Raw genomic sequence first — 22,584 nt, 5'->3', positions numbered from 1 at the left:
TAACCAGGATCGTCAACTTGTAAAATTGAAAATGTATTTATAAGATATCTAGATGTACAAGCACTGACTTAGTTTCTTAGGACTGGTGCTCCCAACAAAGAAGACAAAGCAAAGATTCCAAAAGCTGTTATCAAAGTGAGTCAAATACCCTTATTGATTGATGTAAACGTTAATATTGATTCATAGAATGTTGATATGTCACAAGAATTACAACAATCTGCTATTGATATCACGTGGGTTTCTTGCCCCTAGCTTAAACATTCAAATCTCACTTATACAGCTCAAATGCTTTAGAAAAGTACAATATTGAAAAAGATATTGCGAGCTTCATAAAAAAGGAGTTCGATAGAGTTCATGGCGCAACTTGGCACGTCGTCGTTGGTAAATCATTTGGATCATTCGTTACGCACGGTGAGTGAATATTCATTCCAATCTAACGTGTATATTCATTACTTCAATAGAAACTAATCATTTTGTTAGTTTATTATTCAATTCTTTAAATAAAATCAACTGACAAACTCAATAGATATATTTCTACATGGGAACCTCAATGGCTTTCTTAATCTTCAAATCGGGTTGATTTGAATTTCTCTATCATCATAATACATTGAACGTTTCATAAATTTGACGCGCTGTTTTCTTGTCTTTGAATACTGTCTTTGTTTACCACCCCACTCCACCTCTAGGAGATCCCAGACACTCTAAAAGAATGCATCGTAACATGAATTTTATTAACAAAATAACAATAAATATGAAATAATTCAATGTTTTGATCATTTGTCTTGAATATTGGAGCAATTGGTATGTATCTTGCCGCGAGCAGCAAGTTAAAAAGTACAGCTGTAATTAGAAAAATTGTTGAAAAATTGTTGAAAAGTATTATACGCAGTTAAACGTACTACTATCGTTAGTTGAAATGGTTTGATATAATGTCCGTGTTTACTATCATTACTTCTTCGATTGCTCCCTTGCCGCCTTTATCAATGGTCCTAGAGTTCTTAATGGTTCAGCCATCTTCAAGAATGGATGTCTGAGCATATCGAATGCATTCATTCTCCTCTCGTAATCTACTTCCAGACAGCGAGCAAGGAAGTCTCTAAACACTGGTGATAAATTCTCTGGGCTTTGTATTTTTGGTGTTCCGTTAGTTGCAATCAAGTAGAGGGCCTGAAATGTATGTGAGTTGACTTGTAAATTTTATCCAATTTCACCCACTCTAAGAGGATTCTCATTCAGGTATGGTGGCTCTCCTTCAATCATTTCAATCGCAAGTATACCAAGCGACCACACATCGACCTTACTCCCATATTCTTTACGCGTCACCACCTCCGGCGCCATCCAGTAAGGTGTTCCAACCATTGTTGTTCTCTTGGCATGGGATGCATTCTCCCCAATCCTCGCACAGAAACCAAAGTCTGTCAGCTTAACATCTCCCTGCATAGATAGCAAAATATTGTCTGATTTTATGTCCCTGTGAATCACCCCATGTTCATGCAAGTGTCTCAATCCTTCCAAAATTTCTCTTGACACAGCCGCAATCTGTCCTTCTGTCATGATATTACACGTCACAACATCCGTCAGTGAACCACCTTCCATATACTCCATTATCACCCATAAATCTCCTTTGAAGAGGAAACTGTCGATATAGTTGACAATGTTCACATGTCGAGATGATTTCATTACTATAATTTCATTAATAATGAGATCTTTCTTTGGCTGCTGCTCGAGATTCATTTGTTTAATAGCAACGGAGAGATTAGTTCCAGATTGGTAAGCAGTGTACACACCTCCACTAGCACCTTGACCAATCTTTAAAAGATTCTTGTAAAGTTTTGTAGGATCTGCGTCTGTGCAAATTGATTGTAATTTTTGTATAATTTCAGCCTCTGACTGTTTATTTGATCCGTTATTCTCTCTTCTGCGAGGTACTGGACCTGGACCATGATTAGGATGACCTTGTGTTTGATGGGGCTGCAATGAGCCTGGTATTTGTGGTATAGCCTTGTTGGTCTTTTCCGCAGCTCTGGTGAGTGCGGCAGAAGCTGCAGAGGGTTGTTTACCCAATGCTTGTGGGTTGTGCAGAGGTGGAGGTGCACGACTGTATGGCGTTGACGATGAAGTCATGTTTGGTACAACAGCTGGCTTCGTCTGATGAGATTTAGCTCTCTCGAGAGTCTGTGACGCCGAAGTAGGGTTTGGTGGGATACGGTGCGAGACTGACCTATCAAGTTGTGGAGGTGGCGTTGGACGAGGTGGGGGTGGTGCAGGTCTAGGAGCTTCACCCTTACCTGTCTCACCTCTAACTGAGCCAGGATTCGAAACACTTTTATTCATAGGTGGCGGTGGTGGTGGAGCTGCGCGCGTATTGCCATACCTGGCTGGAGGACCCGGAGGTGGGGGAGCAGGTCTGGCTATCCACGTTTTGTCCTTAGGGTTAGGAGGGCCATTAGGAACACCACCCATCTTTTTCCATACTTGATTGTCAACGCCGTATTGAGCATTCTGAGCGTCTTGATAAAAGGCGACAATGTCCATAACAGCTTGCGGGTTAGCTTCTTGGTCTTGCTTGGAAATACCAGAGTCCTGTAAGAGCTGCTGCCACTCTTTAGGCAAGCCAGTGAATTCTCCAGTGTCAGAATTGAAACCAACGTGCGTCAAATGTACAGGATCGTAAGGAGTTGAGATTTCTGGCTTTTTTTGCAACTGAAGTAAATCAGAAAGCGAAGAGGCGAAACCGGAGAAGACGCCTCGTTTCTTGTCCTTATCGAAGGTGTCTCTGGTTTTTACATTGCCAGAAACAGTAGCTGAGCGCTGCAAGACAGGAGGTCTTTGAGGGGATTGTGGGGGAGTGTTCGAGTGCACCTCGTGGACGTGATTGCTCTTGTCCATAAGAGCAACAGGGCTGCTGTTCTGATGAACGAGCGGTGGGGGGGACAGGGAATTGGACATAGGTTTTGATGTTTGTTGCTCGGTATCGTGGGTGGAGGGAGAAGAAGAAGGTTCGGTGCAAGGTGAGAAGCTGTTGCTGGCGCTGGAAGGGAGAGTGGTGAAAGACGTTGATAGCGGTGGCCCCAAGTCAATGTCATTGAGAGTGTGCGCTTGTGAATGCGTCTGCGCTTGATTGGTTATGGGATGTGATGGCGGTGATGGAGCCGTGCGCTTTGGCCTGTACTCGCCAAACTGAGTCTCTAGATTAACATTACGAAAGTCAATTGAGGGATGCATCGACCTGCGCTGGCCTGTTGGTAGTATAGGCGATGATATCTGCTGTGAGCCGACGTAGTCATGAGGATGCTTGATAGACGGCCGCTGTTGAGATTTCTTTGTGGACCTTGCGACGAATTAGACGCATTTACGCGTTATTCATAATACTCACATATATTTTATCTCAGTGAGTATATATCTAAAGCAGGGGGGTCTCAACGAAGAAGCTCGATTTGAGCTAAAATTTTATCAAATTATTTATTCATTTGTACACTACATATCATGCTGAATCTCCTTTAACTAGCCACATATCTGGATCTGGCGTTAGTTGGGTTGGTTGGTGTGGTTCAGACTCACAGTAAACTCCAATGCTTCGATCTATTGACACGCGTAAGTAACATTATAGTTCTCCAATAAACACTTACATGGTCTCCATTCACTTGTTAGCGCCTCGCATTCCTCCGGCGTGAGATAACCGACCCTGAATATAGCAAAAGCATAAGCATCGGCATGAATGAACCCAATTCACGTGTTGAGTACCCACTTCAATCGCTTCTTCAGTCGCTGTTGCAGAACTTTCACACTCAACCCCATTTCAATAGCTGCCGGGGGTAATTCAGGTTCAACATTCTCCGATAAATCCTTATCAGATGTAAGCTTGACCACTGACTGCTGTGCACCTTTTATGTTGTCATCTGGTTTCGTAATTCTCTCCTCGTCTACCTCATCCACCTTAAGCTGTCTGTGCCTTTTCGCCAGTTCTAGCTCTGACCCTAGAAAATGTTTCACAAGCCCAGCTTGCACACCCAAATCAGCGGTTGGTAGAATATCTGTTCTTCTGAGCATGAATATACTCAGCATCTATGCAGATGTGAGGGGATATGTCAAATAAAAGGGTATTGCTGCACCAACATGAACTGTCCAAGGACCAATACCGCGAATATCGGTTAGCATCTTCATCAATTCCTCATCAGACGCCTCGACGAGTTTTTGGGATGTAAGTTTACCCTCCACGAAAGCCTTTGCGAGACCGATGGCTGTGGTGTGTTAAATAAGCAAGGTTTATGAGTTATTTCAACTCACCATACTCTCCCTTTCTTACGGAGAATCCAATCTCCTGTTTAAGCAACTCGTCAGCAACTTAATGTGTGTTGATTGTGATATTCCCCACTCGAAGCTTGGAAACGTTTGTGTTGGCGACTTGTTCTGGAGATGGGAATTCTTCAGGATCACCCTCACGATTTTCGGGAAGGTGTGGGAAGTAGTATCTAACGAATTTGTAGCAGACGCTGGGGAGTATTAGTGACGTCATCTTTGCCCCTGCTTTACCCACGCCTTGGATGCTTTGTAGGAAATTTGCTGAGCTAGTATTGAGTCGCAGATGACTCTGAATGGATTTATCGGCTTCTTGAGATCCTGCTCGAAGGGCTTGCATGGGATAGCTTCAAACAAGCGAGCCCAACGTGGATCCAAGCGGATATAGTGATCCTTTATAACATCCAAGTTCCAATTAGTTGGTGGGAGTATTTTGTTTGCGTTGTTTACATTGTTTACATTGTCATTATCCAATTTTAAAGATTTCACGGTTTCGTTCGCAGTATTCGGGTTGTCAATCGTCTTCCTCTTAGCTTGTGTATCGTGTGCATCGTATCCACCGGCATGAACATTTCCATTCTCTTCGGGTGCAATCATCGTTGTTGTACCTCAAGATGACGTTTTCGACTTTATCGTGAAGCTTGAGTCTCAGAGGTGCAACAAGCACGTGCAAATCACTCAAAGGAAGCAAGGAAACAAAGGAGTTAAATGAATAAATGATTGCATCTGTGCATTTCTAAAATGCTAACGAGAAATGTTCATATGTGATATCTGGTATGTGTGTGGTGTTGTGCGCTCACTCACCCGCCTAGCAAAGCGCCTCGATACAGAGAATATCCTCACAAAGGCAACAAGCGCAAATACCGGCGAGACAAGCACAGCAACCGCAACACGCACTGCTACCAGCACCGCCGCCACCGCCTTTCTCTTGGGGTGGGGGTTGAACGTACATCTGTATAGAGTTCAGACACCTATAACATCAAAACTAGAAATACTTGACTCACCGGCTGCTGTGGTGCATAGCCCCCGTATGGCTGTTGAGGTGCGTATCCCTGTCCACCGTATGCTTGGGGAGGTGGTGGACTGTGCTGTTGGTTAGTCATGACGATCTTATATCTTTATTTCAACTGACGGGTAATAGCCGCCTTGCTGTCCACCCTGGTTGTAATACTGTAGCCGCGTTAATGTGTTGCGTGTACTACAAAATCCTACGTGCATCGTTTGCAGACATAGCTTGCTTGACTTTATAAACAAACTTAGTTTACTTGATTTGTGAGACTAAGCCTAACGCGCGTCAACTATAAATAGAATTTTTTCAAGTTTATCATATACAAAGTTTATCGGAGCAATTATTATAGTCTAGAGTACCTCTGCCTACAGTTCCCCTTAACTTCTCAAGAAAGAAAATTCCATTGTACCTCTACAGCAGATGGGGTCGACTTGAATAAATTTCAGTATTAATACACAATGTACAGTTAAGCTAGCTAGATTTAAATGAGCCATTTTTATTGGCTTGGTGCACTTCCACACACATCCACTCGTTTGGGATTGGATGGAGTGGTGGTAATCAGACGCCTTCGACAACCTACCCAAGTTATCCAACGTTAGATTGTCTGCTGATTGTCTGGGATTTGTATTGGTACACCCGCTGCATGCAGCTCATAAGACAAGTTGGTAATGGCTGTATTTGCAAATTTGCAAATTTGTCAGCAAAGGTAATTTCCACAAACATCCACCCCACCTGGAGCCTCATACTTGCACAACTCGACAATTTCGAACGTATCAGTTATCGCAGTCGACAGTGTCTCGGAAGCAGTGCTCGAGCTGATCTCTGAGCCTGGCCTATTGTGTGATTGAGATTATGACGTATAAATTAATAAAGCTGGCGTACCTTGCCAATCTGAAGAGGGATATTTTCAGTCGATAGATGCCACAGACGCGTACGCCGAGGTCTGTGAACGGGAATACCACCTCACCGCGTGCCTGGTAAGGGGTAGTGACGAGTGCACCATACAACATTCTCAAAGGAACGCTATCTGCGTCTTCTGTGGGCTGCGTGACGTCTACGTGGGACTCTGCGTCTTCTGAGAGTAGCGAAGCGTGACAAACGTAGAAGGGCAACTCCTCGTGACTATAGGGGTGATTAGATAGTGGCGGATTGTGTAACTCCAACGCACATATCAACAGCATGACCCTCTGCATTCCTCACCACCAATCTTACTACTAGCGCCGGTGACAGCGGTAATCGACTGTAATAGCTAGATCCAAATGCTGCCGAGCGTAGTGGAGACTGGATGATCTCGAGTGCGTGGGTGCGGCTGGAATAAAGAATATTAGGAAAGAAATCAAAATAAATGTTATTTTCTAACCCATTCAAACTATCCTGTGAGCTTCTGCTGTTCGTCTTCTTGTCGTCGTCGTCACTCGGGCTGGAGACTATGGAATTTAAGCTAAGCTTGGACATGACTGATGAGCGAAAGTTGCCAACAAACTTACAACCCGTCGAACCGAAGATCATTTACTGTTTCAAACTTTTTGCCCTGATTTAGTTGGTTTCGTACGTTTTGATCTGATTAGACGAGAGGACCGACACGCTGGGACAGCGCAATTTATGCACGATGATGCGCGCAACTCAAGTTGATCGGTGGCGGTGCTTGAGGGGTTTCAAAGCAAAGTAATTAAAGGACGCAGTAATATTGAGCTGAAACTTGGCTCAGTCCCTGGTAAAAACTTCACCAGGCACACAAGTCACAGGTATCATACACAAAAATAGTTGAAAGTAAGAATTGATTAACATTACAAAATACTCCTCTTGAACAACGACCAGCCACCTGCGGTTGTGGATAAAATACCTGCGGATATCGCCATTGGTCTGAGTCCGGCTGAAATATAATTCGTAAGCCAGATGTTTCATAAGACCGATAGTTTCAGACTCCGAACTCACCCGTGGATTTGAATAAAGCACCCGAAAATGCACCAGCGCCCATGGAATTTAGCACGTCGTGCTTACCTCTTATGCTGTCGAGAGAGGAGTTTGTCATGTTGTAAACCATAGCTGGTGGGAGTGTTAGAATTGCGATTGGTAGAGACTGTCACCGACCAATGATACCACCAGAATTGGCAATAAATGAGCCACGCTTGGTCAAACTGTTGAGAATTGCGTTCACCCTCAACCTCGTTACAGGCGCAGCGAGTTTCTTATTCATACCCTCTCTCAGACCCCATAAACCACCAAGACCGAGACCAGAAACATAAGTAGTACCAACGCCATAACAGAGGTCATCTGACCAGCCACGAGAAGGCAGCGCCGTCTCCGAGCCAGGCAACTCGGACAGCTTTTCATCGTCTAGTAAGAGGTAATCGAGTTTATCGCCGACGTCTGCCATTGGATGGAGGGTTGTTGGGTCAATTGAGAGTACATCCTGGGCAGAGGTGGCTTGAGTGGCAGTGGGTTGTGTGCGGGTGTTGGTGGGCTGTGTATTGATGGGCTGTGTGCTGGATAAGGTGGTGTCTGGAGCCAAATCAGAAGCTGTAGAATTGCTAGTGTCTTGCTTGGTGAATGGCCACATGAATCAATATATTTGCCTCTTTGATTGGATTTCAAGTTGAAGGGAGAAGACGACGCTCATCTCAACTAAAATGTTTAGATTCGCAGGATTAGCGAGGAGTATTAATAGGAGTGCTAGCATCGTCAAGCCTACCTTGAAATCATTTTCCAAGCCACTCACTCCACTCACTATCCGCAAAGCATCTGGATATTCATTCGATCCAGAGGCACAGGCTATTGATGAAATTGAGGAAGGCACTAGAGTACTTAATGAGGGTGACGTTGAAGGCGCCAAAGAAAAGTACCAAAGATCGCTTGATATACAAAAGGAAGGAAAAACTGCAGCTATGGGTTTGTTCAATTTGGGCGTGACTCAATTCTATACCAAGGACATTCAAGGCGCTATAGCCACTTGGGAGAAAAGCCTGGCTATCGAGCCCACCTCTGACCTCCTATCGAACCTCGCTTCTGCCCATATACTGTCATCGCCTTCCAACCCAGCTAAAGCACTCGAGTACCTCACTCAAGCACGAGATGTAAACCCAGATGACCCTGAAGTCGCTTTTAATCTGGGCGTCGTCAGTGAGGCAACTGGGCAACTGGAGAGCGCTCTAGACAACTACAAAGCTGCTAAATCACTTGGTGTTGAACGCGCTGAGGAGAATGTTAGAAATGTGGGTGCCAAGATCATTTCAGAGAGGGCAAAGAAGGCTGAGCAAGAGGAGTAATATCTGCATTATAAGCAAGAGGAGTAATATGAGCAATATGAGCAATATGAGCAATATGAGCAATGAATGGTATACCTTTTCCATGTTTAAAACCTCTGAAGATGCTTTTTACTTTTACATTTATTTTTCCCTTGTCTTATCTTACTCGTGCTGTGCTTGCATACGTCCATCATTGTGTCATCGTTATGGGCGGCCCACTCAAAGCAACCAACACGGATTCGAAGCTGAACGTGAGATGGCCAGTAATCCACTCAAATCCTTTCTAATTTCCTTGTTTCCAGTCCTTCAAGCGCTCCTGGGACGACGCCAATCACGATTCAAAAGAAGAAAAGCCAGCGCCTCAAAAGAATGCTACGGACGGCGCTGCTCGTCGACGTGCTGCTATAATGGCAGCACTCTCCAATGCATCCACTGGTTCAGCGTTATCCGCGCCGACTCAAGAACACGCTCCAAAGAAGCTCAAGCCGATTCAAGAAAAGAGATCTTTTGTACTCAACGATTCTGATCTGGATGGTAGGGACGCTAGGGATGCAAAGGTTTCGAAGGAGTCTAAGGACAGCAATGATCCCAAATCATTCAATCAACCCCCTCCAGACGTGGCTAAAGTTAACAACCCAACTTCATCTGCGACTCCCGCACCCCTCGTACAGCGCAAACTTAGACTCTCCAATGAACAGCAGAAAGTCTTGCAGATGGTCGTCGATGAATCTAAAAATGTCTTCTTCACCGGTTCCGCAGGTACTGGTAAATCCGTCCTTCTCAGAGAAATTATAACCAGTCTGCGCAAGAAATTCAAAAAGGGCCCCGAAAGCGTTGCTGTTACTGCTTCCACTGGTATTGCGGCGTGTAACATCGGTGGTACAACTCTGCATTCCTTCACAGGATGTGGTTTGTGTAATGAGAACGTCAACGCTCTCACGCAGAAAGTCAAACGTAACCCAAAAGCATTGAAACGGTGGACTAGAGTTAAGGTACTCATCATTGATGAAGGTGTGTGGAGGTTTTTTCACAATGTGACTCCATTTACTCACAAATTTCAAGTATCCATGGTTGATGGTGAACTATTCGACAAGCTTGAAGGGTTAGCAAGGAACATCCGTAAACGTCCTGAACCTTTCGGAAATATTCAGATTGTCGTTTGTGGTGATTTCTTTCAACTTCCACCCGTTAGTAAAGGTTCAGCACCAAATTTCTGCTTTGACGCTGAATCCTGGACGCGTGTCATTGCACATACAATCAACCTCCGCCAAGTGTTCCGTCAGAGAGATGAGACGTTCATCAATATGCTTAACGAGATGCGTTTCGGGAAGCTTTCAGACAACTCGATTAGAATATTCAAGAGTCTTTCAAGACCACTGGTATTTGCTGATCAAATTCAGCCGACTGAGCTCTACCCGCTGCGTCAGCAAGTCGATCAATCGAACAATGGCAGAATGAATCAACTTGAAGGTGAAACAAAAACATTCAGTGCATTAGACTCGGGCGAGCTGCCTGTCGATCAGCGTGACAAGGTCTTGTCCAACTTCATGGCACCGAAACAGCTGCATATCAAACTCGGTTGTCAAGTAATGCTAATTAAGAACATTGACGAAACGTTAGTGAATGGCTCACTAGGAAGGGTCATAGATTTTATTGATGCTGTAAGATACACGCGTGGTGAAGCAAGTAAAAGATTAGAGGAGGATGAAGAGTACGATGATAGCGTGCATAAAGCTCGTTCAGCTGCTTTGGGCGCAAGGAAAGGGGATCCCCAAGTCAGTGGACAGCCAACAAAAAAAGATCAAGGAACTGCTTACCCTCTTGTACACTTCTTGCTCCCAAATGGCGGATACAGAGAATTGCTGTGTGTTCCAGATGTATGGAGAACAGAGGGCGTTAATGGAAAGATTGAAGCAAGTAGAAATCAAGTTCCGCTCATCTTGGCTTGGTCAATGTCGATACACAAATCACAAGGTCAGACGCTCGAGAGAGTCAAAGTCGATTTGTCATCTATTTTCGAAAGAGGTCAATGTTACGTCGCTATCTCTCGTGCTACCTCGTTGGATGGACTACAGATACTAGGTTTCAAGCCTGACAAGGTTATGGCTCATAGACGAGTTATAGAATGGCACAAGACACTTGAGAATGTCTAAGTCGACAATTTAACTAAAATAAACTAAAGTAGCAAGGGCATTTTATCATTATTACCACTGAGCAACAAGCATTGTAACAATATTTCCAGCAAACAAGCTAAACGAGTTATAAATAATATATTACATTCTATTCAACCAATACACAGCATTTGGCTATGTATCTCGCCAGTGCTAGCCTAACGACTTCCAACTCAGATAATGCGCGATGGTACGATGGTGTGCCATCTTTAGCAAGCAGACGAGCCAATGGATCTAAATATTCTCTCTCGCTGTTAGCGCGCACGCCAGTATGCACGTCCTCCAATATCCTCAATAACTCATACGCTTCTTCCGTAGTGAAGAGTATTTCAGAGTCTGCAGATGTGAGCCAAATTGTGATGAGAAGGAGGGAAATAACTCACATTCTAGCAGTGGGAGTGCGTCAGCCAACAAAACACTCCAGAAACGTCTTGGAGCCATCTCAGTGGAAAGCATCTCAACAAGTAAAACAGCCGCGTTTTCTCTATTATTAGTTTTCAGGTGACTATGGAACTCTTTGTAGCGCGCTAGGAAAGCCAATCGCGATGAAACGGCAGGATCTCTGGCTAGAGCGCGAGCCGAAGCATCCTGAGTGCCATCATTCTCTATTTCCAAGCTGCCCATATCGCCACTATCTCCACCATCGGCAATTCCACCAGCAGACGACGTCGTCACGTTGAGGAGGGATGTCGGGATAGTGTTGACGAGATTGCTGAAGACTGTCTGGCCATGAGTGATGTATTCCTCGAGGATGAGGTCAGTGATACGACCGAGCTTGCGCGCCTCTTTCGCTCTGATGCAGAAAGCTACGGCGAGCCCATAGAACCCTCTGTCGAGCAACTGCTCAGCCGTGTTCCTGCAAACCTCCGACGCTTCTTCTTCGAGAGCGTACTCTTGGCAGATGGACAGTATCTCCTCTACTCTCGTTAAGTTGGGCAAGTCGGTTGAAATATCAAAGACATTGTCAGCGTCCATCTTGTTGTCGCGATCGCTGCGCGCATCGAGCTGGAGAGGTACACGCACTATCAACGCTCTCACTCGACTTGCGCCTTCGACTCCACATTGGGCGTAGTAGTCGAGTGTTATAGTCCATAGTCCAGGGTCCGATGCGAGTTTATCTGCGTATTGAAGTAGGAAGTGCTGTCTGAGAGATAGTGGGAATCTACAACACGGGTTAGACGATTTGGAGGGTAGACAAACACTCACTGTGGATCGTGATCGACAGCGCCAATTTTGTCGAGCAGATCAGTCAAGTGTGCAACAAGCCATGGATCGAATTCGTTGGATAAAGTGATGGCCTGGTTAATTTGATTAGGTTTGCCGCAATTAAATAATGCAACTCACTTTAGTGGTGTCGGCAGTAGCAAGAGCAGCTTCTATACACTGATCGGGGAGAGTGGTGTCGAGGGGGAGTTGGTTGAAAATTTCATCAATAACGCTCGGGATATCGTCACGGCGGAGGGAAGGAACGACAAACAAGCCGAAAGCAGCGAGGCACTCCCTCCAATCGTCTGCAACTTGGAAGATTTTGTCCTTCTTTCCACAGAGAAGTTGAAGAGCTAGGGTGATGTCATCAAAGACGTATTTTGTAAATTCGTCAGCATATTGAGACAAATCGGCGATACTAGATAAGCTTCGTTTAGCTTCATCTCTCCAAGATCTATGTGCAGCCAAGTAATCAAGTTCGAATTGGTAGGTGGTCGAGCGAGGGAAGGTGTATAAAAGGGAAATGAGACGTTCAGCGGTGGAGCTGATGGATTTAGTTGGGTGAGAGAGTAAAGAGTGAAGGGGCTGTGTTGCAGTTTTATGGAAACCTCTAATAATGGATTTGTAAATGTAAGGCCAGAAGTTGTGATGAAGGTGAGGGGTATTTGAAGAGGTAATCTCCAAGCCTTCTTCGGTTGTGGGAGCTATATCGATAGTGTTTATCCAATCTAGAATTTCTTCTGCGACGATGCCTTCACCACGACCATCGATAGGGAAATAGAGGAGATGAGAGAAGGACCAAATAGCGTAAACATTAGCTGAGTGGAGTAGATTGGTTGGACTGCAATGATCCAAGTGCTGGTTCAAGGTGGATTTGAATAAAGATGAAAATCTTGAGTAAGTTGATAGATTTGATTGGTTTAAATCTTGTATGCGTTGTAAGGAAGTGAAAATAGGATAAACAGCGTGAATAAGGGATCTATTTTGTTGGTCAAGTGGGTCATGACACGCGAAATAGATCAATCTATCATGCTCAAGCTGGTTAAGACGCTCAAACGAGTTGATATTTAAAATAATCTCATTATTTGTACTTTGATTATTAGAAATAAATCTATTGGATAATTTAAATTTGTCTATTTCTCCAGATTTTATACCAAATGGCTTTAATTTTATTTCCATTGGTTGGTGGTCGTTGGTGTTGAACCTGGCCAAACCCTCCTTGATTTGTAACAGCCATCATCTAATAAACATCATCTAATAAGCAATGGAAAACCCTTTACAGCCGCAGCGGGAGACGCCGGGGGAATTGCACACGGAGACACAGCCGCAGACAAGGGCACAGACAGAGACGCAGGCACAGACACATACACCCACACACCCAAACATCAATCACACCCTCCCAAGTCTCCCAGATGGCGCTTCTCTAGGTACACCACCAACACCACTGAGTGAATCAATCGAAGAACCATTCAACGGTGTTGGCGGGGTGCATGGAAATACATTCCCAGGTGATATAGTACCCACAAGCTTCGATGACAACGTTTACAACTCTCTTTGTGAATTGGAATGTGGGATTCCACTTATCCTCGAACGCATAAAGCAATCAATGATTAGCTGCAAAGAATCTTCCACTTTCCTTAAAAGAAAGTCCAAAATCGAAGAGGACTATGGAAATCAATTGATTAAACTTGGTAAATCCACGTCAGAAATTTATAGCTCAACTGAGGCAAAAGCTGGTTCATTTGTCAACTCTTTTCACTCGATTATGCGCTTACATGAGTCTATCGGTGAAGGCAAGCTTAGATTAGCTACACGTCTCAATGAAATCTCAGATGAACTATCTCAACTTCACAGACAAGTTGATAAAAGCCGTAAGCACGCAAAAGATTATGGAAACAAACACGAAAAATTTCTACAAGAAGCTGAAGCTAATACCGAAAAAGTTTGTTCCTTTCTAAATTTAATCTTCCGCTCACATCATATTCCAGAGCAAACACCGTTTCGACGCTGTAGCTGAAGAATTAGAACGCGTTCTCATCATTAAAGAAGGCGAAAGTCTTAAAGAGGGTTCTATATCACGTGCCGCAAATGCAAATGCTGGCTCTTCTCAATCCTCTGTACACAGCGATAAGAAAGGTGGCTTCTCTAAAATGCGGAAAGGTGCTGGTTTCTTTAGAGGTCGTAACCCTGCACACATACTCAAGCAAGAGGAGGATATCCGCAACAGAATCTCCCAAGCTAGCGATTCTTTCAAACGACATGCCCAGGAGAGTTCTAGTCTGCGTTCAGAGTATTGGGAGATCTACATGCCACGTATAGTGAGAACATTAAAGGAATGCTCCGACGAGATTGACTTAGGTGTTCAATATCATTTGGAACGCTATGCTTTCTTATTAGAGAACTCCCTCCTCAACGAAGGTGTCACTGTCACTCCTCTAGCAAAAGAAGACGGTCCCGGTTTAAGAGCCTTGGTTGAAGGTATCGACAACCAGAAAGACTTCAAGACTTTCATGCAGAACTATTCCATTTCTCAACCAAAAACAACCGGTCCTGCCAAGCATGGTCCCGATTACGAAAGTCAAGCAAAGTCATTCTCTCCTTCACAATCTTACGCCCGCATACCAACAGCATCACACTCTCAAAATCAAACACCGAAAGCTGCTACCGCCTCGCTGCCTTCATTTTCATCTAGAAAGACATTTGGTGTCGATTTGACGGAGCAGATGGTGAGAGATGATGTAGAGATACCTCTAATTGTCGATAAATGTAGCAACATCATCGAAGCTCAAGGATTAGACAGCCAGGGTATATACAGGTTGTCTGGTACAACATCAAAAGTCCAATCACTCAAGGCAAAGATTGACCAGGATGTGGGTGGCATAGACCTCTTCCAAGAGGAAGAAGCTATGGATATTAACGTAGTTGCGAGTGTTGTTAAGCAGTGGTTCAGGGAGCTTCCTGAGCCTCTTCTGACGTATCAACTTTACGCACAATTCGTCGAAGCCGCCAAGGTGGAGAACGACAGGCTGAGGCACATCAAGCTGCATGAGACGGTCAACCAACTCCCGGATTGCAACTACTCCACTCTCAAATATCTGATGGGTCATTTGGATAAAGTTAAGGACCTGCATGAGATCAACTCGATGCATACATCTAACCTTGCTATTGTCTTTGGGCCTACTCTTCTCAATCCACCTCCAGAGGAACAGGCCAAGGGCACTGCTTTGGCTGATATGCAATACCAGTGCAAGGCAATTGAAACTATTCTCGAGAATTACGCTGCTATCTTTGTTGAAGAGGAACAGCAGTAGGATCAGATATAGTAAAGGCGATTAATTAATGGTATGCGAATACCTAATGAGCAATTTCACATCCATATATATATATATATATATATATACTAACTACACTACACTACTCTATTTATATTAACTCGAATCCGCAAGAAAGAGATGGCCGAGCTTACACTACTTTTTAATACACTTACGACATCGTAGCACTCAACATCTGTACATCCACTTTCTCATACCCGTTGACACAACTCACTATTTAATTGCTCAGTCTACTTAATTCTTTGTTATCTACTATTGGATTCACCTTTGTTTATGATTCGCGTTTGTGTGTAGATTAAGGTACATTTACAAAAGAGATAAAAGTAAGAAACAGGTGAAAATCTTAATCCATGATACTTTAGCAATCTAATGTGATTTGTAAAGGGTTTGCGTGTCGAGAAGGGTGTCATTCTTCGAAACGATGAATGAATGTGTGAGATGGGTACGATTATGAATCGTGATCTCATCATATCCAAATTCGCCCTGAATAATGTTTCTAGACTGTGGTGAAACATCCTCTGGCATATCGTCCAATCCATCGTAATGGCCAGCCGCGCCATTGATTATATACCAAGGGGAAGTTGGATTGTCAAGACCCTTTTTATCGACTGTCCCATTTGAGATAGGAGCCAAACGCTCGTAGAGATGTACATGGCCGTGCATGACGAGATCCACATCATACTTGACCAGCAGCTCTTCGAAAGATTCCTTACATCCGGGACAGTCTGGCGATGTGCCATACCACGGTCTATGTCCGCCTACTATCAACCACGGCGTGATTGATCTGTCGGTACTGTTGAGCTCCTTCTCCAAAAATTCAATTTGAGCATTAGGTTCAGCGAGGTTATTTTGCTCTGGATCTTGTGTGATATCCACTGGAGGTATGCCAGCTTTCAGGTCGGTTTCCGTGTTGAGTTGGATGAATTTCATTGGACCTGCCTCGACACTCCACCAGAAATTGCACAATTCTCCACTCTCACAGGGCATAAAGAAGCGGTTGTTGTAAAAAGTAAAGTTGCGCTGTCCGTTAGGAATGTCGTCAACTAGGATAGGTTCGTTGGTCCATGGATCTGTGTAGTTATGACCTTCCGTCAACAGCTGCTCGTGGTTCCCCGGGCCTACCATGTAAGGAGTGCTTCTAGCGAACTGCGATGTCTGGTTGAAGTAAATCTCGAGAATGAGCTCGTATGTCTCACTCATCTGCTCAAGAAGCGAGTCATTAAGGGCATTTGAGATGTATCCATCGGTAATTTCCTGTCGCGAGCTGGTCTGAGGTGCAAATTTTACACATACGTTCCACTCACCTTGCCTACATCGTCGGCATAGGCGTGGTCCCCGTTGTGTATGATGAGTTGATACTTGTCTTTATTTTCTATGAGAGCCTTCATCGTTGAGCGCTCTCCTTGGTCAAGTCGAGCGAAATCGTCGACTTTAGAGGGTGCTTCTGTGGATAGACCTGGGTGCGTGTTAGAGGATTGACCTTGTTACACTTGCTACATCTGCTGCACCCACCAAGCGGTCCCATCACACCCATGTCACCTAAGACAGCAAATTTGAACTCTTCTCCAGTCAATCCAGGCGAGACTGCCGATTTGAAAGAAAGCACCTCTGAACGCGCGCACTCGCCATCGACGTTTAGACATGTTTGGTAGTAATATGTGCAGTCTGACGTCAGGTTTCTGAGACCCACTTTATGCGTAGTGGAAAGAGCAGTGTTATACATTAAACTCTCCCCAGAGGCATTTTCTGTGATATTTGTAGCATTTGTACTGTAGTAAACAGATGGAGTGTATTGAGTGTTGTTTCCAGGTGAGTTGAACGCAACGTTGACTCCATTTGGTGCTATAGCCGTGCGCTGTTGGTAGGTGAGTGAGTTTGAGGTTGAGTTGAAGGCGAAAGCTATGCCGAGCAATTGGAGCAGCAAGAATGCATTCACCACCATATTAACTGTGATGAGTGTGCAAATTGATGCTGTACCTCAATTTAGCCACTCACCAGCCAACGTTCAACAACCGTCCAGCGATGATGCAATCGACGCAAAAACCATCAAAGACGCTCACACTGACGCTCGACGCTTGGGAATCCAAGTCACCGCTGAGCACGACAGCCAACAAAAGCCTAAGTGTGTTATCCAATGCCAGTGCGGAATACGAGCGACCGTTGCCGATAAAGCTAAGCGTGAGTGTGGGGATTTGTTGGAGAGTATTTGCTTAGTTTACTTTGTCAGCTGAACAAATCGCAAATCAGTAAAAGCGCAACACCAAATCTGAACACTCCCTTTGAAGTACCTGGCACGCCTCAGAATGAGCATAATCAGACGCAGAATGAAATCATCACTACTCCACAGCAATACCTCGAATGGTTTGAGCAGATTGAGAAGTCTATCGATAATGAACACGAATCAAAGTATCAGAATCATCTACAGAAACTAAACAGCGAGTTGCAAGTACATGAAGATATTTTGAATAAAGTGAGCTTGTTAGAAGACGAAATATCCTCGCTGCGTGATAATTGGGATGCTATCGATACTGGTACAGCGTCACTCAAGGATGCTTGTCAGAGGTACCTCGATGAGCGCGACGATTTGATAGCCTTGAAGGAGAAAATGCAAGAGCAGCAGCAGCAGCAGCAGCAGAAGCAGAAGCAGTAATATCAGAAGAACATCACATTAACACCAATTGACTGTTTCGCGGGAATTCACGTGGAGCTATTAAATACCAACGCATCTTCCCTTTCCTTTTCGGATGGACAAGTATTGCGGTTACCATTCTATGTCCTTGTAAAATTAGAAATTATCCTTATAAGTGCGAAATGACGTAGACTTAGATAAATGACTCAAGTGACATAATCTTGTAAAGCATAAAGACGAGCGAACATGGATAAAAGTACAGTATCAAGATGGTTTCGATAACACCCCGAATGGAGACGTAGAAGCAGCAGCAGAACCGGAAGAAGCGAGTGTATCCTTCTGTTTCTTCCTCTCGCTCCTCGACAGAAGAGGAGGGAGGAGGGTATCAGAGTGAGGTGAGCGGGGTGTAGGGTTGTGAGTTTGGTGATTTTGCTGGTGCTGCAATCTAGCGGTAGATATACCAGTGCTAGTGCCAGTACCACTCCCACTCGACAGAGGCAGCCCACCGTGATCGATTTGCTGTGCCGCAGGATCACTATCGAAAGGGAAGAGATAGCTGAAGAGCAAATGCTGGACAACGACCCTCTTCTTCAACACCTCCGCATCGAACATTTTAAATAAACCTTTGTTGACTTTAAACCAATTAGGGACGGTGTGAGCGATGCTGTAGAGCTGCGGCGAGTGTTCGTGCCACGGACCGCTCTTGAATTGGTGTATATTGGACACAGCGCGGGCGTAAAGATTGGTGTGTGTATCAGGGAAAGCGTCTGTCTGGTGGAAGAGACGGGAAGGTGGCGTGTCAGTGCTCCTTATCTGCGCCGAACCGAAGATGTAGGGCATGAAACAGTAGTCGTCTAATCCCCACACGCCGTGGCTGCCTGCTGGTTCAAGTTTGTAGGTGATTTGAAGACGTGTTACTGTTTTCCAGTAGTTGACAAATACTTTGGCGATTAGCTCATAGTTGTGCGTCGAGTTCAGCACTCCGATTTGTCTCAGCATGTATAGGACGACGATGAATGATAACTCGTGGCCGGTACCATAGTCTATTCGGACAAAAGACCCGAAAGCATTTAGGAGGGTGGGCGTTATCTGGTTTAGTGCGTCTGTGTGGTTATTGTTTGGAAGTAGCGGAGTTAACATTTGAGCTGCGTTCTTTGGTGGTGGATGGTACAATTAGATTATTAAGTATTAAATACATACACTCACCTCTTCCAACCTCCTTCCCCAGTCCCTGAAAGCCGTATTACCGAATCGCTGTGGGCTGTCAACTGGAGTTATGTCATCGATCCAGCTATCGGTAGTTTGGATGAGGGAGAGTAGGTTGTTAATCGGGCTATCTGATTCTGAATCTAGTTCTGATTTCCCAGTGCTGTCCAAATCCATGGACTTATCCACCACAGCTTCATTGAGCTCGACAATAAACGCAGTCAATCCAGTGTATGCCTTCGATGTGCACCACAGGTGTAAATCGTTCTCTGTAAATATTCTACGCTGAGGTGGCTGTTGCATGGGGCTTGAAGGAAACACTCAAAATGATAAGGATATCAACGGGATTAAATGATAAGAATAAAAATGAGTTCAAGCTACTCGAATTAGATAATGAGCTGGTGGAGGCGCTAGAAAAGCAACAAGTGTGCGTGTCGCGTGGTTTTTGGCTGGCTATATCACTCACCGTACTTCTCGTTTAGTTTGGAATTCAAAGGCGACGGAGATGAGGATGCTGTGTTATGTAGCAACTCTAATACTTACCTGCTGAAGAATAGAATGCATTCCAACAGCCTGACGCTGCTTGAACGCGATACACACGATACACACGATACACACGATACACACATAGTAAACACATTCCATGAAATACTCGAAACACACAAGTGTATACCAAATATGGACAAACTCGATCAAATACTCTCACATCGCGTTTTACTCGATCCAACTGAGTCTAATGTGTGTAGGACGGGATGAGCTAGTAAGACCGCCACTAACACACTCTACACAGACAGACAAAGATAGAGACGTCGATAGCAGCCTGCGATATGATTACAAGCGTTTGAGCAGCTCGATCCAAGCGAGTGATGAGGAAATGAGACACGCTCTGACAGCACGCAAGATAGTGCACTACAACGGAGAGTACAGACCGGTAGATGCTGAATGCCTGATGCGCACTCTCGATCTCATAGCGAATACACTCGAGTTGCTGGGAATGTCCATGACTAACTTGGACAAACAGAGGGTGGTGGAGAAGGTACACGAGGAGCACAACGTAGATAAACAATACACAGATACTGTCATGGACTGGTTTATGAGCACTCCTACATCGCTCGATATAAACGCATTTGTCAAGGAGATGGGCGTGTGCATTTTGAAGACTCACAAACACCCCACGCCTTTCGAAACATTCATCGACGACTGGAAAGAAAGAGTGGGCTACGAGCTGTCATCGTACTGCTCACTAGACCTTCTCAAAGGCTCCTACCTCATAGAAGCAGGTAGAGTCAAGTTTTTCACCTCTTCCTCCCTCTCCAAAGCACCGTCTACACGATTCCAGGAGTTGTTCAAGATGCGTGGCAAATGGTTTGCTGCTGATCTCATACCCTTTATTCAAGACCTCGGAGACAGCAAGGAGCTAGAGCGGCTGGTACTCAAGTTCTGTCGCAGCCAGACAGATAAGAGCAGTGGAATGGAGACATATACATCGAGACAGAGAATATAAGCAAGAACGAGGGACCAAGTCAATCAGAAAACTCTATAGTTTCACCACCTTGTTGTAAAACACCCCTGCGTACCTTTTCGCCTTTAGCGCGCATGAGATCTTCGACGGTGCGCAGCTCTCCTTGGGCTGTATCGGGCTGTTTGAACCAGCCAAGGTTATCAGCGATGAGATGGCGATTGCTGCAGCCCGGACACTGAACAATAACGATGCCCTGTGAGTTGGGTGTAAGCAGCGAGTAAGAATGACGTGACGGTGACAAACCCACCTTGGTGTAGCTGCTCTTGGCGAATTCGTGGGTGGATCTTTCGCCGCAATCTTTGACGGTGCAAGTGAAGCTTATTTGAAGGCGTGGATCGACATGGCCTATCGGGGTGGATGTACCGTCGGTAGGTATTTTGTGAAAGCGTGTGGGGGAGTGCGTGAATGGTCTGGTGAGCTTTGGGAATGCAGTGGCAGCTCTGTAGCTGCATCCAACACTGCGACTGATATTTCTTCTCAATATCCCGCCCAACATCCTCAACGTGGACTGTGAAGAGAGAAGAACGGAGAATGTCAGATAATGCAGAATTACTCGGTTACAAAGCCAAGGAAGCTTTCGATGCTTCACAGTTACTTGAGTCTACCCAGCGCTCGAATGCGCTGCTAGCGATACGCGACGAGCTACAACACCGCAAAGAGGAGGTTTATGCAGCAAACGAGCGTGATTTGAAGGTGTGTTTGGGTGTAATTTGTGTTAAATGCCAGCCAATTCCACCCACAGGAAGCAGCTACACTGGTCGAACAAGGCAAGCTATCAGCGCCATCGATGCGCAGGCTGGCGTTGAACAACGATACCAAATTCAACGGCATCATCCAATCACTCGAGGAAATAGCCTCGCTCGATGATCCTAACGACAAGATTAGCTATGCTGTTGAATTGGATGATGAGCTGGAGTTGTACAGAGTCGCGTGTCCAATTGGCGTGCTCTTGGTGATATTCGAATCACGTCCAGAAGTCGTCGTCAACGTCGCTGCACTCTCTATCAAATCGGGTAACGCGGCGATACTCAAGGGCGGTAAAGAATCGAAACACACATCTCAAATACTAAACAGCGTGATACAAGAGGCACTCAAATCACGCACTCAACTTCTCCCTCACCTCATCCAGACTATCAACACTCGCGACGAGGTTAGTAGTCTCCTTCATCTCGACAAATATATCGATCTTGTCGTTCCTAGAGGTGGAAAAGCGTTGGTTCAGAGTATTAAAGAGAATAGCAGAATTCCCGTTATGGGTCATGCAGATGGAATTTGCTCCGTCTATGTCGATCAATTTGCAGATCTCAATAAGGCAGTGCGCGTAGTAGTCGACTCTAAAACAGACTATCCAAGTGTTTGTAACGCCACCGAAACTCTCCTCCTGCACCGCTCTCAACTGAGCAATTTGGACACTATAGCTTTGGCGCTGTTGAAGAATAAGAATCCAGTGACTATGCACTGCGATCAGACGTCGTTTGAGAATATCTCCAAAGATGTTCATCAGCAATTTTCCAGTCAGCTCTTGCTCTCCACAGATACCGACTACCACACTGAGTGGCTCGATTACGAGATATCAGTAAAGGTTGTCGACAGCATAAACGAGGCTATCGTGCACGTCAACACTCACGGCTCCCATCACACAGATTGTATTGTTACTGAAAACAGCACCAACAAGAACACCTGGATGAAGGGCGTTGGCAGCGCTGGGTGCTATGTCAACGTTTCGACTAGATTCGCTGATGGGTTTAGGTATGGATTTGGCGCTGAATTTGGTGTAGCCACTGGCAAAACTCACGCTAGAGGTCCTGTCGGTTTAGAGGGACTGGTTATATACAAATACATACTCAGGAGTATTGCAGACAATGGTCACATCGTAGGCGAATTTGGGGAGGGTGGTAAATCATTCACTCATAATGCAATCACGGATAATCGTCAACCTTGGTATTGAATGGGGTTATTTTTGTA

At 45.0% G+C, this 22,584-nt stretch overlaps 14 protein-coding genes across 14 annotated transcripts; 7 read left to right on the top strand and 7 right to left on the bottom strand.

Moving 5' to 3' along the window:
• Window positions 1-195: 195 nt before the first annotated feature.
• On the top strand, window positions 196-580 carry J056_004506 (Dynein light chain 2, cytoplasmic; the record flags this gene model as incomplete). The annotated part of the gene is made up of 4 exons (XM_009269701.1): window positions 196-233; window positions 281-411; window positions 462-475; window positions 527-580. 4 exons carry the CDS (start codon window positions 196-198, stop codon window positions 578-580), a joined length of 237 nt encoding a protein of 78 aa, XP_009267976.1.
• Window positions 581-948: 368 nt separating this feature from the next.
• J056_004505 (Serine/threonine-protein kinase SMU1) lies at window positions 949-3,225 on the bottom strand (the record flags this gene model as incomplete). The annotated part of the gene is made up of 2 exons (XM_009269700.2): window positions 949-1,167; window positions 1,216-3,225. 2 exons carry the CDS (start codon window positions 3,223-3,225, stop codon window positions 949-951), a joined length of 2,229 nt encoding a protein of 742 aa, XP_009267975.2.
• Window positions 3,226-5,107: 1,882 nt separating this feature from the next.
• Window positions 5,108-5,517, bottom strand: J056_004504 (uncharacterized protein; the record flags this gene model as incomplete). The annotated part of the gene is made up of 4 exons (XM_009269699.1): window positions 5,108-5,251; window positions 5,304-5,382; window positions 5,432-5,469; window positions 5,512-5,517. The coding sequence occupies 4 exons, from the start codon at window positions 5,515-5,517 to the stop codon at window positions 5,108-5,110; spliced, it is 267 nt and encodes an 88-aa protein (XP_009267974.1).
• A 386-nt stretch (window positions 5,518-5,903) lies between these two features.
• On the bottom strand, window positions 5,904-7,868 carry J056_004503 (uncharacterized protein; the record flags this gene model as incomplete). The annotated part of the gene is made up of 7 exons (XM_009269698.1): window positions 5,904-5,980; window positions 6,041-6,141; window positions 6,191-6,430; window positions 6,477-6,617; window positions 6,669-6,735; window positions 7,244-7,354; window positions 7,400-7,868. 7 exons carry the CDS (start codon window positions 7,866-7,868, stop codon window positions 5,904-5,906), a joined length of 1,206 nt encoding a protein of 401 aa, XP_009267973.1.
• A 70-nt stretch (window positions 7,869-7,938) lies between these two features.
• J056_004502 (uncharacterized protein) lies at window positions 7,939-8,574 on the top strand (the record flags this gene model as incomplete). Its single annotated transcript, XM_009269697.1, has 1 exon — window positions 7,939-8,574. The coding sequence occupies one exon, from the start codon at window positions 7,939-7,941 to the stop codon at window positions 8,572-8,574; it is 636 nt and encodes a 211-aa protein (XP_009267972.1).
• A 185-nt stretch (window positions 8,575-8,759) lies between these two features.
• J056_004501 (uncharacterized protein) lies at window positions 8,760-10,706 on the top strand (the record flags this gene model as incomplete). The annotated part of the gene is made up of 3 exons (XM_009269696.1): window positions 8,760-8,804; window positions 8,856-9,564; window positions 9,616-10,706. 3 exons carry the CDS (start codon window positions 8,760-8,762, stop codon window positions 10,704-10,706), a joined length of 1,845 nt encoding a protein of 614 aa, XP_009267971.1.
• Window positions 10,707-10,833: 127 nt separating this feature from the next.
• Window positions 10,834-13,109, bottom strand: J056_004500 (Nuclear pore complex protein Nup85; the record flags this gene model as incomplete). Its single annotated transcript, XM_009269695.1, has 4 exons — window positions 10,834-11,060; window positions 11,108-11,886; window positions 11,931-12,022; window positions 12,069-13,109. The coding sequence occupies 4 exons, from the start codon at window positions 13,107-13,109 to the stop codon at window positions 10,834-10,836; spliced, it is 2,139 nt and encodes a 712-aa protein (XP_009267970.1).
• An 85-nt stretch (window positions 13,110-13,194) lies between these two features.
• J056_004499 (Beta-chimaerin) lies at window positions 13,195-15,241 on the top strand (the record flags this gene model as incomplete). The annotated part of the gene is made up of 2 exons (XM_009269694.1): window positions 13,195-13,872; window positions 13,919-15,241. The coding sequence occupies 2 exons, from the start codon at window positions 13,195-13,197 to the stop codon at window positions 15,239-15,241; spliced, it is 2,001 nt and encodes a 666-aa protein (XP_009267969.1).
• A 387-nt stretch (window positions 15,242-15,628) lies between these two features.
• Window positions 15,629-17,204, bottom strand: J056_004498 (Acid phosphatase; the record flags this gene model as incomplete). The annotated part of the gene is made up of 3 exons (XM_009269693.1): window positions 15,629-16,516; window positions 16,567-16,718; window positions 16,775-17,204. The coding sequence occupies 3 exons, from the start codon at window positions 17,202-17,204 to the stop codon at window positions 15,629-15,631; spliced, it is 1,470 nt and encodes a 489-aa protein (XP_009267968.1).
• Window positions 17,205-17,230: 26 nt separating this feature from the next.
• J056_004497 (Conserved oligomeric golgi family complex subunit 3) lies at window positions 17,231-17,912 on the top strand (the record flags this gene model as incomplete). The annotated part of the gene is made up of 2 exons (XM_009269692.1): window positions 17,231-17,440; window positions 17,490-17,912. 2 exons carry the CDS (start codon window positions 17,231-17,233, stop codon window positions 17,910-17,912), a joined length of 633 nt encoding a protein of 210 aa, XP_009267967.1.
• A 243-nt stretch (window positions 17,913-18,155) lies between these two features.
• Window positions 18,156-19,400, bottom strand: J056_004496 (Serine/threonine-protein phosphatase 2A activator 1; the record flags this gene model as incomplete). The annotated part of the gene is made up of 2 exons (XM_009269691.1): window positions 18,156-19,043; window positions 19,098-19,400. The coding sequence occupies 2 exons, from the start codon at window positions 19,398-19,400 to the stop codon at window positions 18,156-18,158; spliced, it is 1,191 nt and encodes a 396-aa protein (XP_009267966.1).
• A 23-nt stretch (window positions 19,401-19,423) lies between these two features.
• On the top strand, window positions 19,424-20,601 carry J056_004495 (putative sister chromatid cohesion protein DCC1; the record flags this gene model as incomplete). The annotated part of the gene is made up of 3 exons (XM_009269690.1): window positions 19,424-19,524; window positions 19,580-19,835; window positions 19,888-20,601. The coding sequence occupies 3 exons, from the start codon at window positions 19,424-19,426 to the stop codon at window positions 20,599-20,601; spliced, it is 1,071 nt and encodes a 356-aa protein (XP_009267965.1).
• A 33-nt stretch (window positions 20,602-20,634) lies between these two features.
• Window positions 20,635-21,115, bottom strand: J056_004494 (DNL-type zinc finger protein; the record flags this gene model as incomplete). Its single annotated transcript, XM_009269689.1, has 3 exons — window positions 20,635-20,649; window positions 20,675-20,812; window positions 20,867-21,115. The coding sequence occupies 3 exons, from the start codon at window positions 21,113-21,115 to the stop codon at window positions 20,635-20,637; spliced, it is 402 nt and encodes a 133-aa protein (XP_009267964.1).
• A 35-nt stretch (window positions 21,116-21,150) lies between these two features.
• On the top strand, window positions 21,151-22,567 carry J056_004493 (putative gamma-glutamyl phosphate reductase; the record flags this gene model as incomplete). The annotated part of the gene is made up of 2 exons (XM_009269688.1): window positions 21,151-21,312; window positions 21,362-22,567. The coding sequence occupies 2 exons, from the start codon at window positions 21,151-21,153 to the stop codon at window positions 22,565-22,567; spliced, it is 1,368 nt and encodes a 455-aa protein (XP_009267963.1).
• Between the last annotated feature and the right edge of the window lie 17 nt (window positions 22,568-22,584).

The sequence above is a fragment of the Wallemia ichthyophaga genome (assembly GCF_000400465.1).
Source record: "Wallemia ichthyophaga EXF-994 unplaced genomic scaffold scaffold8, whole genome shotgun sequence".
Classification (NCBI taxonomy): Eukaryota; Fungi; Basidiomycota; class Wallemiomycetes; order Wallemiales; family Wallemiaceae; genus Wallemia; species Wallemia ichthyophaga.
Note: the sequence above shows the minus strand (reverse complement) of the source record. Positions and strands in the feature narration are given on the sequence as shown.